General features: G+C 43.4%; 1 protein-coding gene across 1 annotated transcript; it reads left to right on the top strand.

Moving 5' to 3' along the window:
- The first annotated feature begins 441 nt into the window (after positions 1–441).
- sae1 (SUMO1 activating enzyme subunit 1) lies at positions 442–11861 on the top strand. Its single transcript, XM_079353354.1, has 9 exons — positions 442–705; positions 1265–1376; positions 1543–1716; positions 4733–4878; positions 5048–5147; positions 5350–5455; positions 8389–8533; positions 9388–9457; positions 11576–11861. Exons 1-9 carry the CDS (start codon positions 605–607, stop codon positions 11666–11668), a joined length of 1047 nt encoding a protein of 348 aa, XP_079209480.1. The 5' UTR covers positions 442–604; the 3' UTR covers positions 11669–11861.
- The last annotated feature ends 3198 nt before the right edge of the window (positions 11862–15059 follow it).

Here is a 15059-nt window from a genome sequence, read left to right as displayed (position 1 = left end):
ACAAGTTTGTACAGGAATAAACAGGGTGCATAGGTCCTGCGGTGCAATGATACTGAAAATGTAGAAAAACTGTTTTAAACTTTGGTTTCAATTGATAGACTATAAAACAAATCAAAAGGTTGTTTGCTGAAGACAAAACCCAGGGTTAAAATAAACCAAACTCCATCATTGTTAATATGTTTTGGGGTTTTGTCCATGGACTGGTTTTCTAAGTTATCGAGGGTTCAGAGGCAGAGGATCACATATGAGACAGTGGAAAGCGAAATATTTATGAATATTAATAACTCGTTTTAAGATTGCATTGTAAACAAAAAAAAACATGAATATTGAACTTCCCTCTGATATAAATCTGTTATATAAAGTAGGAGTAAGTCATTCAAAAGAGGAATCAACACATTTTAATCAGGTTTGAAAACGTAACAGAGAATAAACCTTATAAATATAAAGAGGGAAAAAAATTCTATTGTTACGTTTTGTGTACGTCATCACCCTGCGACTATTCAGCGGGACTGTCGCGGTATTTTAAACATTCACATCTGCAGCTGCAGTATCAACAAAAAAGGGCGCCTTTTCGGCTTTTTTATCCGTGTCTTTGTGAGTGAAAATGATCGATACGATCGAGAAGGAAGACCCGGTCATCAGCGAAGAAGAAGCGGCTCAGTACGACCGCCAGATCCGGCTGTGGGGTCTAGATGCCCAGAAGAGGTGAGCTAGCTGAGTTAGCCCGGCGGAGGCTAATTTTTGATCTCTTAACTTTAATAAATAACAATTATAAAACATTTTATAAATGGGAAGTTTTCAGCAGAGGATTTAATTGAACAATTTGTGCAATTTAAGGATTTTTTTTAAATTATTATGGTTGTGGTCATCGGGGAAGTCACATAAAACTCAGTTCTTTGTAATTGTTCACACATTTCCACATCGTCAAACAAAATCAATAAAAATACAAGAATTTCTTGTAAAACATATATTTGATTTGTTTATTTATTCCGAACATGTAACATAAGACAAAGATGAACATGAACAAACAAAAAAAAACAGACAGAAAATAAATAATGATTACAAACAGTGGAAAGTATCATTTAGAAAAAAATGAAAATAAGTTATTGTAAATTAAATGTTATTAAATTATATGTCTGTTATTTAATTTGTGAAAAACACAAGCTATACATTATATAATAATCATTTCCCAAATGTAAAAATAATTCTTCCTCAGCATTACATGACGTCATACTCCTGCATGTTTTTGTCTTTTTTCGTGCAGGTTGCGAGGGTCCAGAGTTCTCCTGGCGGGTTTAGGGGGTCTTGGGGCTGAAGTCGCCAAGAATTTGATTCTTGCTGGAGTTAAGGGACTCACTCTGCTGGATCATGAACAGGTACACAGGCTCATACAGAGCTTACAGGACCCTGAAAGGTAAAACCTCTGAGAACATGTTCAGGTGCTCCTCGTCAGGACGAACTTTGTTGGATTCAGGCTGAATCAAGAAATCATTGTTTACAGCTGATTTCATTGTTTACTGTTTCCCTTTGTTTGTCCCCCAGGTGTCTGAAGAGTCGTGTCGAGCTCAGTTCCTGGTTCCAGTGACGGCTCAGGGACAGAATCGAGCCCAGGCCTCTCTGGAGCGAGCACAGAATCTCAATCCCATGGTGGAAGTCCACGCAGACTCAGACAGAGTGGAAGACAAACCCGACGACTTCTTTCTGCAGTTTGATGCAGTGAGTAGAAGTTTATTCAGAACAATCAGACTGAGCATGTCGTAGATACAGCAGCTGCACATATGAATGATTAAATCTAATGTGCAAGGGCTGACTTGAAGGAACTCCTCACACTAACAGTGGTTTGTCTTCATGTTGGTGAAACAAGTTAAAGCTGCTGCGAGGATCTTTTCAAAAATTAGCCATTAGCCACATGACAAACAGCCGCTGTCCCACCTCCCTTAATAACCCGAAACATGATGTAGGAAGCCCCCTGTATGAATAAGAACAAAAGATTAAACCTGTGCAATCAAAAATACACTTATACAACTTATATAAAGAAATGTACATAACACGGGCAAGAGTAGAGATTTAAAAGAAACCTGATGAGTGTTTTTTTTATAGCTGTGCAAATGTAGGTCACACACAGTACAGACCTGCTGCAGACGAGTGCAGTGATTTTTAAAAGTGGGGTCCGCGAACCATAGCTTGGGGGTCTGCGGAATAATTTCCAAAAAAATGGTACTAACTGGGACCTGTTGCACCAATAAAATCAGCTACTTTGTCCAATGCTCCCGCCCACTTTATTTTTGTGTCGATCGATCAGCTCTGGTATGATCGTGAGATGTCTGTCACTTCATTGTACACGACGATTTAAAAGAAAAAAAAAAGTCAGAATAAAATAAAAAAATTAAAAAGCACATTTTCTCAAAGTTTATAAAACAAATGACTTGGGCAGTAAAAATGTAGCAACGTGCTCCATAGTACATGAATACATCGTGTTAATATACGCTTATAAACATTAAATAATGAGGGGGGGTGGAAACGCTGAAAGGGGTCTAAAAAAGTCTAATAATCCTGGACTAGTGTAGCTGTTGGTGTTGTATCACTCAGTGTGACCACTAGATGGCGCTCGAAGCACACATCCAACATGTCCAGCTCTCCTTGTTCAGCTCTGTCAGGCTGCCTGAAGTTGACTTCTACACACTGTCACGTGGTGCAGCATTAGCTCTGCTTTGTCCTCTGATCAGTCCTAATGATAACTGTCTGTCTAAGAACTCGTTTGTTATAATTACATGGTGAGGCCAGCTTGCTGTTAAATGCCTTATAAGGCTCTGTAGGGTTTGCAGCAGGGTTCAGAGGGAGGAGGATGGTGATAATGACACATTCACTCGTCTGTAGGAAAAAATCCAGAAGGGCAGAGTTTTTTCGGTTGGCTGTTGAACAGCTTCAGCTTCGCGTGTCGCTGAGCTGAGAAGTCAAACAATTAAAATAACACTCATGTCGTCTCTGCGAGGTGCCCGGGTTTGATTCTCATTTATGGTGATACGAGCACACACAAGAGAAGTATTTGAGGACATCGGCTCAGAAGATCATAAAAACAAACTGCAGAATTGAGCTTTTCCTTTAAAAGTTGTGCTCACACTAAGAGAGAGTTTGTTTTTCACTGTCACTCGTTCAAAAGCTGGTCTTCCTGCCCCGACGACCCGACATCATCGTCAACATCATTCCTGTTGTGTTGGCTTGATTATAGCCTCTGACACGTGCAGGCATCCGTCCACAAACATGCTGTGAACTGAAGGAGGACGCTGGACAGTTTGAAGAAATCCTCCTGCAGCGTGAGAGAGCGTGCAGACGAAACCGCTCAGCGTTCAACTTTGAACCCAGAAGCCTCGACTGTGAGGCGACCGAGCGAACCGCAGCGCAGCCTCAAAGTGATAAAATGACTTCTTTAGATACGCAGCATGAAGGGGATCGATTCCCTTTGTTGAAATGAAATTCTCACAAAATGCTGCGGATGGAACTCAATCCAACGTAATGGGAACAAGATAGCACAACAAACAGAGTGATCATATTTACATATCATAACGAGCAATAAATGTCAAACACATCTCAAGCAGCTGCGCACACGTCGACTGGATCACTGCGATCTGTCTCCACCGAAAGCCAAGAATGTTTTTAACAAATCATCAGAAGAATAACAGAGAGATTTTTTGATTTTTTTCCCACTCCTGTTGTGTCTTTATTGTCGGCTCTCTTCTTCCCTCGGGGGGTGTGAAGTAAAGGTCGGGAGGAGGGAGGAGGGAGAGTGTTATGAGAGGAAGACGGAGGAAGATAAAAGTAGGACAGAGTGAAGCGAGGACGGAGTGAGATGGATTTTAGTGGGACAGAGACGGGAGGAGAAGGTTGCTCAGGTTTTAAGAGCTCGAGATAAAATGTTTAAAGACTGTGAAGTTGAGGAGGGGAGGGGGGGGTTGAGGGGGGGTCTGTGTCTGGCTCTGCTGTAGACCACTCGTCTCTTTCATCTACTTCCATGGAGGAGTCTGTGTGGCTCAGCGTGAAAGTGGAGCAGTTGGAGTGTGGTCACAGTTTTCATACGAGGGTAATTACAGCGGGACGAGCACAATAGAGGAACACACACTCACTCCATCTGGGCACACACACACACACACACACACACACACTCTGTGGCTCTATTTGCATGTTCACAGGAAGGTGTTTATTTTTTTTTCCTGTGATTCATGCGAGAAGGAAACAAAAACATCACAAAAAGCCATCCATTATGCAAATATGTTTTTTCGGTTTCTCGCACACTAATAGCTCCTGAAATCATGACGTTGTTTTTAAACGTGAATATTCTTCCATTAAACTTTGGTTTGTACGATTTTCCATTCGCAGCAGTGTCAGTTGTTTTTGTGTTATATGGAGCAGTTCTCCTGTTACGTGACCGACAGACCAACACAGTGGAGGTTCAGTTTCAAACACTCTTTTCTTCTTACGTTGAAAAATCCTCGTTTGTCTCAGTGTGATTTTGATTTGACGTCAGTTGGAAGCTGTAAACAAAGCTGTCGTATGAATTTTTGTTAAAAGTCTGAATGACTCGTCAGAGGAAATATTTATTCTTAATCTGCTCGTGAAGTTACATCGAAGTGAGTAAAAGATTAATGAGGCTGACCTTTCCTCAAATCCAGTGAGCACTGGGAGTACTGGTGATACTGGTCATACGGTTCACTTCACCGTGTTCTTCGTCCCTCAGGTGTGTCTGACAGGCTGCTCCAGAGACCTCATGGTTCGGGTCGACCAGCTCTGTTCTCAGCGTAACATCAAGGTCTTCTGTGGGGACGTCTACGGTTACTATGGTTACATGTTCTGCAACCTTGGCCGAGAGCACAACTATGTCGAGTAAGTGTGGGAAGAATTTGAAAGATTTTTTTTTTTTAACCTGTGACAAAATAAAAAAGGCTCCAATTTTCCAGAAATGTGACGGATGTATTGAGCACACCTGAGCGCCATCTTTTCTGATTTGCCTTCATTTCTCTCTTTTTTTTTTTTTTTTTTTTATTTTTTTTAGGGAGAAACCTAAAGTCGTGAAGCCGAAGGGAAACTCCGACGACGGTCCCGAGGCGAAGAAACCCAAAATCGACCCCAACGAGACGACCATGTTGAAAAAGGTAGGAAGGTGACGGTGATGAACGACGTGAAGCGTCGTGAACATTCGCTTTGGTGCAAAGTGGTTAGTGCGTGCGCCCCATGTACGGAGGCTACGGGTGGCCCAGGTTTGAATCCGACCTGTGGCTTTACAGTTATCCTCACTAACACCAATACATAACTTTCCCAACTTTTTTTTTTTTTTTTTAATCTTGCACCAATCAGACGATGAGTTACTGCTCCCTGAAGGAGGCCCTGGAGGTGGACTGGACCAGTGAGAAGGCCAAAGCCGGCATGAAGCGAACGCCGGTGGACTACTTCCTGCTTCACGGTACTCAAAGCAGGATTTCTATATTTTATTAGAAATGTTGAAAAAAGACATGACTGTAAAAAGGTAAAGACAACGAGAAGGCCCTGCACACACACAACCTTTTTACCTGAACCGAAACGTTACACGTCTGCCGACACGACCGTCATTTAAAATCTTCTGAGATTTCTGCGCAGGAGGAAAAAGACACAAACAGAATTTCCGTTCAGAGAATCGATCAGAAATAACGACGAATCCCGAGAGGAGTTCAAGGAGTTTAGAAATGTGAAACTGAAAACGTGTGGGAGCGAGTCAAGCAAATGTCAAAGTTTGAACATCAACGGTTGGATGAGAAGCTTTCCTACGGAAGCCTAAAGTGGACATGCTTCAATGAGCTTTATGTAACGGGTTCCTTTCAGGCCCTTTTCTAGACATTCAGAGAAAACGTTATCGATCCGTCAGGGACTTCAGTGCACGCAGATCATGTGATCAGGAAGATGGCTTTTTAAAAGAGGAGATAACGAAGAAAACCAAGAACCAAGAATCTCTCGTTATCGTGGAAAAGGGAGTAAAATAAAATGCATTCGTGCATGTCTCCTCCGGGCTTCCGTACTTTGAAACAAAATGTAGAAAAAGAGAATTTTCACTCGACACAGAATAATGTGACTCTGAGCTGCACAAAGATCTTCACGCCTGAACACAAGTTTAGACGTCTGCGACCCCGTTCACCTGAGCGCTAAAGACCCTTCAAGTGAAACGTGGAAAGGTGACTTCCTGTTTTGAGGTTATTTGCGTCTGATGACCTTCTGTCTGGAGTTGTTATTGTGCCTCCTGTCACCTGGTCCTGCACCATCCTCACACTCACTGCGTGCTAGTTTCCATCACAGGCTGTCCATGACCAGTCATGTGCACTGAGCAGAGAACAGAGAACAGCCCGACACCTACGAGACGCCGCACGCCAAACACGGCTCAGAGCTGCACACTGTAACATCACGCATGCATGTAGTGACACCCATGTTGCTCTGAACGTTTGTCACATTCAGAGTCAGGAAGAGTTTCAAACAAGCAAAAAGGAAATCTTTGTTTTTGTTGTTAACTTAGTGAGAATAAATCGTCAGATCAGCGAGCAGAGGAGCGGCTCGAGTTAAATTAGCAGGAAACATTCATTTATGGTGATTTGATTCCAGGCGTGCTAAATGTGAAGTTTGTTTAAGGGGTGTATTTATTTTCCATCTTCAGTTTAAACCCCTCCACACACACACACACACACACACCTGAAACCCAGCCACCCTCTGCAGCCTCGCCCTGTTTTCAGGATGATGAGCGTCGGGTGGAAAAAGCGCCCAGCTGTTGTGTTTTATTTAGTAAATGAGTGTTTTTTTTTATTCCTTCACTGCTGCTATTATTGGAGCCAGCGGTTGTTGTTTTGGGGCGACCAATGAGGAAGTGGCTCTTCCTCTGTTACAACTGCTTCCTGTCTCACTAGGAACAGTCGGGTGATCAGAACCGCAGTCCACAGATGAAGTGTGTGTGTGTGTTCGTGTGTCTTTCATCTTCAGTTATAAGACATGTTTCATGTACGTGTTGATGAGGAGAATATATCTGAGAAATAAAAACCCAACCTGAGAGTCTTAATCTGATGAACAAGTCTGATCCAGTCGAGACGAACGTGACGCCGTGAAGTCACAAAGACTCATTCATCCTTTTGTGCAGCGGTCAGTGACCGAGAGCACCACTCGTCCTTTCTGCAGGCCGCTCCGGAGTCTCATCAGCAGCAGCCGCCATGCTGGAAATGCTGTCTCACTTTAAGACGACCGAACGACAGGCTAAAGGAACGTTGTTGTTTTTGTTTTATAATTTAACCTTTAACAGGTCAGATAGATGAAGAGAGCCGGGACGTGCTGGGGAGGAGAGAAAGGTGGAAGACGTAAAGGTCAGATTTACGGACCACAGCCTCTGTACATAAGACGAACAACATCCCCGCTAGGCCATCGACGATAAAGATAAACCTTTCAGGGCGTCCGGTCTCTATTTATTCTCTATTCTGTTGCAATCTGTGTTTAAAAATACCACCAAACCATTTAAAATTCAAAAGTCTCCTTATATGTCGGTGCAGGAAACATCGTTTTACTGAATCGACTGGTTTCAGGTGTCGACATTAAGGTCCATGTTGAATATCTCTGTGATCTGCGTCAGCGCTCGGTGCGTCGGTTTCTCAGATACGATCGTTGTTCCATCCGCGTGCTCATTATTAGATCCTCTTATGAAACTCTGTTTTGATTTTTCCTGCTGAGCGTGATGCCGTTTGTGCCCGCCTTTTAACTTTCTACCGACAGAGAGGGAGTGATAAAGGGCAGAGCTGGGGCGCCAAAGTGATTCACCGCTTTAATTTGTATTTGTGTGTGTGTGTGTGTGTGTGTGTGCCATGCTGGTGGAAATGGCCGTGGGAGGACTTCCTCCTGCGGTTGAAGTTAATGGACGAACAGGAAACACGGGGGCGAGGTGTTGATGTGTGTGGTAGAGTAAGAGAAGACCGAATAAAGTGCATGTTTCTGATTTCTCAGTCGACCCTGCAGCCGACACAGGAAGGAGTTTTTTTTTTTTTCTTTGCCCTTATGTTTCCTTACTGAACATGTGCAGGTGTGTGTGTGTGTGTGTGTGTGTGCAGCGTCTTTGCATGCAGACTTTAATTTGATGTGGATAAACGTATGAAATGGTTGATGGTGCAACCACACACTGATGGTATCGTGTTTGAAAGAGAGACGTCTTTCCACGAGATGAGATCCGAGTGTGTGTGTGTCACTTTAATGCGTGATGAAATTATAGAGCGCATTAATGCAACAGATCACCGTGGATGGAAAATATTGCTCCAGAGGAATGTTTCTCACTCGTGTTTCCAGCGTCTGAACGCTCTGCTTCATGTTACTTCCTCTCTTGTCGTTTCTCCGTCTCAACAGTTCTGCTGAAGTTTCGCACCGACAAAGGTCGCGACCCCGACCCAGAAGCCTACGCAGAGGACAGTCAGCTCCTGAGACAGATCCGTGACGACGTCCTGGAGGCCTTGGCCGTGCGGGCTGACCTCCTGAATGATGATTTTGTGAGGTATGAAGCGTCCTCGCGTTGTCTCCTGACCGAGGCTGGCGTGTTATAGACAGATCGTGACGTGTTGAAGAAAGTCTCCCGCTACACTCACAGCGCCCAGAAACTTTTTTTTTTTTTTTACAACACATGAAAAACATTTTGACTCGAAGGTAAAACTACAAACGCTTAGAAAAGACATTTTATTATTAGTCTTCGCCTTGATGGAAATATTTCAGACTTTAACTGACTAGACTTGATGAATCCAAAAAAAAAAAAAAAAATAGTACTAATTTTTTTAAAGTCTTTTATTCTGCTGGCTTTATTTTAAAGAAAAAGGAGGAAAAACACATTTAGGACAAATCAGACATTTTCACGTCTCTAATGTCGTTAAAACACGAGAACTTGAAATGTCTTCGATCTTGATCTTTGGAACTTTTTTTCTTTATCTCCTTTTTTGTTTTTTTTACAACTAAGAAAACAGAAACTAACATTACTATTCCAACGTTGCTCTGCAGGTTATGCAAAGGTTCACTTTGTGTTTAAATAGGCCGAACATCAGGCGTGCATGAAAAATAAACAAGTCGTGGTAATTGTTTCTGTCGGTCTGCCGTCATGTTAAACGTTGTTAAATGTTGTACAGCAGCTGTCATACATGTCTCAGGTCGTCCATCAGAGAGCTTCTTGTTCCTCATGTTTCATGGAGTCTGCTCTCTGCTGTAGGTGAAGGTTTGATATAAACACAACGTCAACAAAAAAAACCCACTTTCAGTTCCCCTGTGCCGGGCGGCAGAGGATGAGGGGAACATGCAGTATGTACAGCACGCCTCCTCAGCATCATCACTTGTGTCTAATCTCTCCGCTCTGCTCGTCCTCAGCTTCTGCTTCTCTGAGATGTCCCCGGTGTGTGCCGTCGTGGGAGGAGTTCTGGGACAGGAAGTCGTGAAGGTAAACACAGTGATCTGGTCTGTGAGGATCAGAGCTGCAGTCTGTCAGGATGTTTGCTCTGCTGTAGTGAGGAGGAGGAGGAAGATGAAGAAGGCCCGGTTTGCTGACAGGTGGCCGCTCGGCTGGTTTCTGGGTCGGCTTCAGAGAGACGGCAGACTCTGCTCAGCGTGTCCACAGAGAAGAACAGTGTGGCGCTCTGACAGCAGGAGCTAAAGAATCAGCTCATTGATAACGCACAGTTAAAGAACATTATGGCGCCGTATCGACAGTGCCGACACTGTTTGGACTCACACAGACATGCAGTGACAGGCTGAACTGATGACATCTTTGTTTACATGAGAGACGGGGAATTATGTAGGCACATTTGTTACGCAGTCAAAGTCGGCTATGGAGGAAAACAAGCAGCTACATCGGAATAAAATCCTGAGTCGAGCTCTCTCAGGTCCTCAGTGATCACCATGATATTTCAGAGTACCTTAAATCCTGAATTTCCCTCGGGATCAATAAAGTATCTATCTATCTATCTATCTATCTTTGCGTGTTGCGTCGAGCTTCACTGAGCTCCTCCGCCCTGTGCATAGAAACGAACTCAAGAACCCCTCCAGGATCCTCCATCATGTAGTCTTACTCAGTGCCCTGACTCATCGTCGCACGCTGTAGGATCAGATCAGCTCGGCTGGTGTGCGTTTCCTGGAAGCTTCCCGTCTCGGCTCTTTGAGTCCCACACTCCTGTTCCCAAAGTGCGTCTTAAAAAAGAGGAAGAGGAGTGTGAGGTACGCTGCTCCTGCAGGCGGATCTGTGGCGGGGACGCTGGTCTCTTTAAATCTTAATGGATGGACGACGCTGCAGGTTGGAGACGAGTCTACCTGGTCTTTATGTCTGGAGCTCGTTTGTTGTAGCTGAGATTCTTAATGTTATGAAGTTCTCCTGGTTAAATGCACTTTAAACATAACGAGGGCGATCCATCCACCTCTCCCCTCCTGAGGAGTCGCTCGTCTCACAACAAGCGGAGGATGAACCGTCGAGTTATTTTTGAAAAGGTGAAAAGTGATCGTTACGTTCGTCAGTCGTGAATTGAAATGATGATGAATTCCTCTTGAAGCGTGCACGCGGCCTGCGCTCTCATGTGGTGACTTTGTTTTTGTCGGATTTCTCGACTGTTTCTGATGAATTATTGAAAGGTTCTAAATTTAGGCTTCGGCGTCTGACCTTCACGGCTGAGTTCATGAGTTTATCCTTTGAAGGGAGTCACAGACTGTCTGGTTACCGAGGGCGATGGAGTTGTTAAGATTCACCTCACAGATATAAAAAAAAAAAAAAAAAAGCATCTTTATTTAATGCAGGTAGTCTGACACACACACACACACACACACACACACACACACACACACACACACACACACAGTGTTACAGGTGTGTGACGATGAATACTCGATTCAACAACACGGAGCCGTGTGCTCGCTGACCTCGTAGAGTTCAGTTCAGGGAGAGAGAGAGAGAGAGAGAGTGTGTTAGAGGGAGGGGACAGACGGTAAAACATCAGACCGCCTTTTACTGGCACATGGTCAGCTTACCGTCCTGATGATGATGATGATGATGATGATGATGATGAAATGTGCTGTAACTGGCTGCTGATGTCTGGACGGGTTAATCTGACTGATTTCACACAAAGACGTCTGAACCTCTGACCACTTTTTGAAGGGACCGTGTTTACTGTGGACGTCTGCTCGGGGTTTATGGGAAATGTAGTTTAATCATTTAATTCCTGTGTGTGTGTGCGTGTGCGTGTGCGTGTGCGCGTGCGTGTGTGTGTGTGTTGCACTGACCTCAAAAGCCGAGTTCTTCTGCTGCTCTGTGCAGGCAGTGCCTACATATCCCAGGATGCATTGTGGCAGAATCAGCTAAAGCACTGTTAAATGGAGCCTCATTACATGAAGTCATGTTTTGACTGATTGACTTCAGTGTTACACAAAGTCTCCTGCATGTAACGAGCATCACAGCGGCTCCATTTAAACACAAAATAAAAAAATGGCGCCTGCGAGCCGAGCGAGGAAGTCGACGTGCATCTGATCCATTAAAAGTGTGACTGATCCCTTTTCTTATTGTCTTCCTGTTCAGGCTCTGTCCCAAAGAGACCCTCCTCACAGGAACTTCTTCTTCTTCGACGGTCGTAAAGGAAACGGCGTGGTCGACTACTTCGGACCGAACTGAACCCGTTTCACACGCAGACCTCAAACTCTTTTTTTGTTTTTTTACCTGCAGTTTGATTATTTATGTCACTTCTTTCTCCACAAATCACAACATCTGTTGTTTTTGGTTTTTTTGCTGTCTGATCTCAAGTACACCGGTGGATTCTTTTTGTATTATTACGTTTGCTAATAAAACATTGTTGAATAAAAACGTTCGTATGTCTCTGGTCATGTTGTCAGATATCTGCAGTCAGTCGTCATTAACAATCAGTGAACCATTCAACCTGTCTGCTGTCCCACCTGTAACACAAGATGATGCACAGACACTTCAACCTTTAATCACAAGAACCGGGTTTCATTCTGTCAAGGTAGACGACCCTAAAAGTTAAAACAAACATCTTAACTGGTCCCAGTTTTAGGCCACGCCCCCTTTTCTGGTGCAGCTGCACGTGTCTCAATAAGAGGGCTCTGTGCCTTTAATGGTGATTAGTGTGCACATTTAAAACATGGAGGTAAGACCCCAAAAATAAGACAAACCTTCACATCTGTGTGGTGAGACATTTAAGATGAATATGAACAAGAAAAACACGTTTATTTTATTAAAAATTGTATATGAAGTTAAGATAAAATAAGATATTACTATATTGATCCTCAAGGGGGAAATTCGGGCGTTGCAGCAACACAGCAATAAATCTAAATATAGACACAACATCAAGCGGTTTCAAATGTCAGTTGTGACACATGAAATCAGTGTTTTGGGTTTATGTTACTTTCAGCAGGAAGGGGAAAGTCAGCTGATCCTCGTTGTGGTGAGGCTCAGAGCGTGTGACTGTATTTGGTAACAACAGGCGACTCATCAAACCAAACATGGCAGCAGCGTGTCTCAGTGAAGGGTGGGGCAGTGTTTAAACGAGCCTCAGGACAGACTTTGACTTCACTTCATCCTCCCAAATAAGGAGAAAAACAACAACAATGAACATCGTCATACCAGAGCACGAGGGGGGGGAAACCAGCCGCGTGGTCTCGTGCCTGACATCTGCCCCTGGGAGTGGCAGCTGGTTGAACCTGTGAAACCTGAGCTGCAGAGATTTGCCTTACAATACCATAGATGGGAAAAATGGCACTAATTGTGATGCCATTCAATGTCTGCAAGTACGAACTGCTTTATTTTTCAACAGACGTTACTGTAGAGGAAGTGCTGAGTCATCCTGCAGTTCAACTAGATGATAAACACTTTATGAGGGAAATGCAGACTAAAGGTCACGTTGACAGTAAAATGTATCCACTGTGCAGAATGATTTCTGTTTGCACACAAATCTTTTATATAACATATTTGAAATTCTTTTTTTGCTCCCTCTTTTCTTCCTTCTCTCTGCACAAAGCTGTGATTTATAAAATCAAGTAAAGCACTTGGAAATGCATGAGCAGGGAAAGTAAGAAGGTGAAGTCCTAAAGGATGCTGCATCTCCTTATTCCCCAATACTTGACGGTGTTTATGTGTCTCCAGACTCTCCATCACCCATTCGAGCTTCTGCAGCAGACAGTTTCATCATCACAGTGTCCTGAAAATACTCTGAAATCTTTGATGCAACATGAAGTTCATACGGAGGAATCCGTCGAGCGAAGAAGTCCTTGGAGACGGCACAGAACGCGTTTTGGACTTGGAGTGAACCCTTTGTGTCTCAAAAATGGGTCAACGTTTGAAAAGAAAGTAATTTGTGGCGTTGACTTCTGAGTGAGTCTCATTCTCACCTTTCATGACGATGAGCTCAGAACAGTCTGTTGTGTGAAGACGTGAAATCCTTTAAAGGGAGAGTTCAATGATTTTACAGTAAGAAGAGAAAGATGGGACGTCGCTGCCTCTGGCATCAACGTCCGTGTTGGATTCTCAGCTTGGCAGCAGGTTGCATGAATCAGTCCAACAATTGATGAATTGATTTCTATCTATTTTTACTCCCTGACTTGTACTTGTGATGCTTTTGGCTGTTTTTTCAATTAAGATTAGGACGGAGCACATTCACACGCTGCGGTTCATTTGAAGTTCAGCGCAGAGAGGAGAATAGAGTCTGTGTGTGAAATAATACAGATACTATACATCATGTGAGACTGTGTTTACTGCGGCACCACAACAAGCGTTGAAATGAATCAGGAGTGATTAGGCAGCACAGGGAGCCGCTGCTGCTCTTTTTCTGGGATTAAGAAAGAGATTAATTATGGAGTGTCCCTTTAAGCTCATTCTGCCCCTTTAATTAAACCTAAACCTTATCTGCAAACACACATTCACTGCACTCTTCACGCCGACTCTACTGGACTTTATTTCCCCTCTTCTTCCTCTCTCTTCATCTCCTCCTTCTTCTTCTCTTTCTTCTGTCTGCGTCTCATCTTCTGTCCTTCTCACACACACACACACACACAGTTTAAACCTACTGGCCCCGTGCCCCTGCTGTGTGGTCACTCTCTGTTTCGCCTCCACTTAGCAGCAAAGACCAAGTGCCTGCTGTTGCAGCCAATCAGACTCCTGATTTTGCAACGAGAGCTGCCTGATTGGCTGATTCTTCTGAGGAGTTTAAGTGAGGATATCTGGTCCCAATGCTGCCTGTTGACTCAGTAACAGACTGTGTGTGTGTGTGTGTGTGTGTGTGTGTGTGTGTGTGTGTGTTGTGTAAGGATAAAGAGGTTCTTCAATTAGCAGCATTTTTTGCAATACTGATTAACTAATTAATTATTGAATTCGCTGATGAATCAGTTTGTCAATAAAGCCTCAGAGAGCTTTAGGAAGCTCGACTCATTCGACCGATGTAAAAATGATAAATATTCAGTTTCCAATCAAACGTGTCAATCAATGAAAGGATTGAAATGATCACATTTGCAGAAGGTGAAAACAAATTAGACTAAATAAGACCAAAGAGAGAACAGATGCAGATACATGTTGAAGTGATAGAGAAGAGATAAGAGATCTTTAACTTCTCAGTAACAAAACATTCTTCTATTACCGGCTGTGATCTGGTACTTTGACTCAAATGTCTATTTTCTCTCCTGTGTCTCACAACATGTACTTTATAAGAGATCAGTGTCTGAGAGCATCCATTTATGGAAAATGAGTCATTTCTACAGACGCGAGAGAGAGCACAGCCTGAATCAACTTCACCAGAGTCAAATTCAGCTTCCACATTATTGCATGACAACATTCACGATTATGTATTTACACCCACAGGAGGAGCGACCCCTCAGCACATCGTTCAATAAGACGTCCTACTCCAGCATTTACCCAGTTCTGCATTAAAACTTTAACCTCAGTTAACTGTCTGAATACTTCTTGTGTCGCTTGTTACCGGGCAGAAATGAGGGACGAGAAACAAAGAATGTGCTTTTTCAGTCAGGACCAATCACATCTGTATCATTTAAGATAAACG

The sequence above is a fragment of the Symphodus melops genome (genome assembly GCF_947650265.1).
Source record: "Symphodus melops genome assembly, chromosome: 10".
NCBI classification, from domain to species: Eukaryota; Metazoa; Chordata; class Actinopteri; order Labriformes; family Labridae; genus Symphodus; species Symphodus melops.
This window is presented reverse-complemented; position numbering and strand designations above follow the sequence as displayed.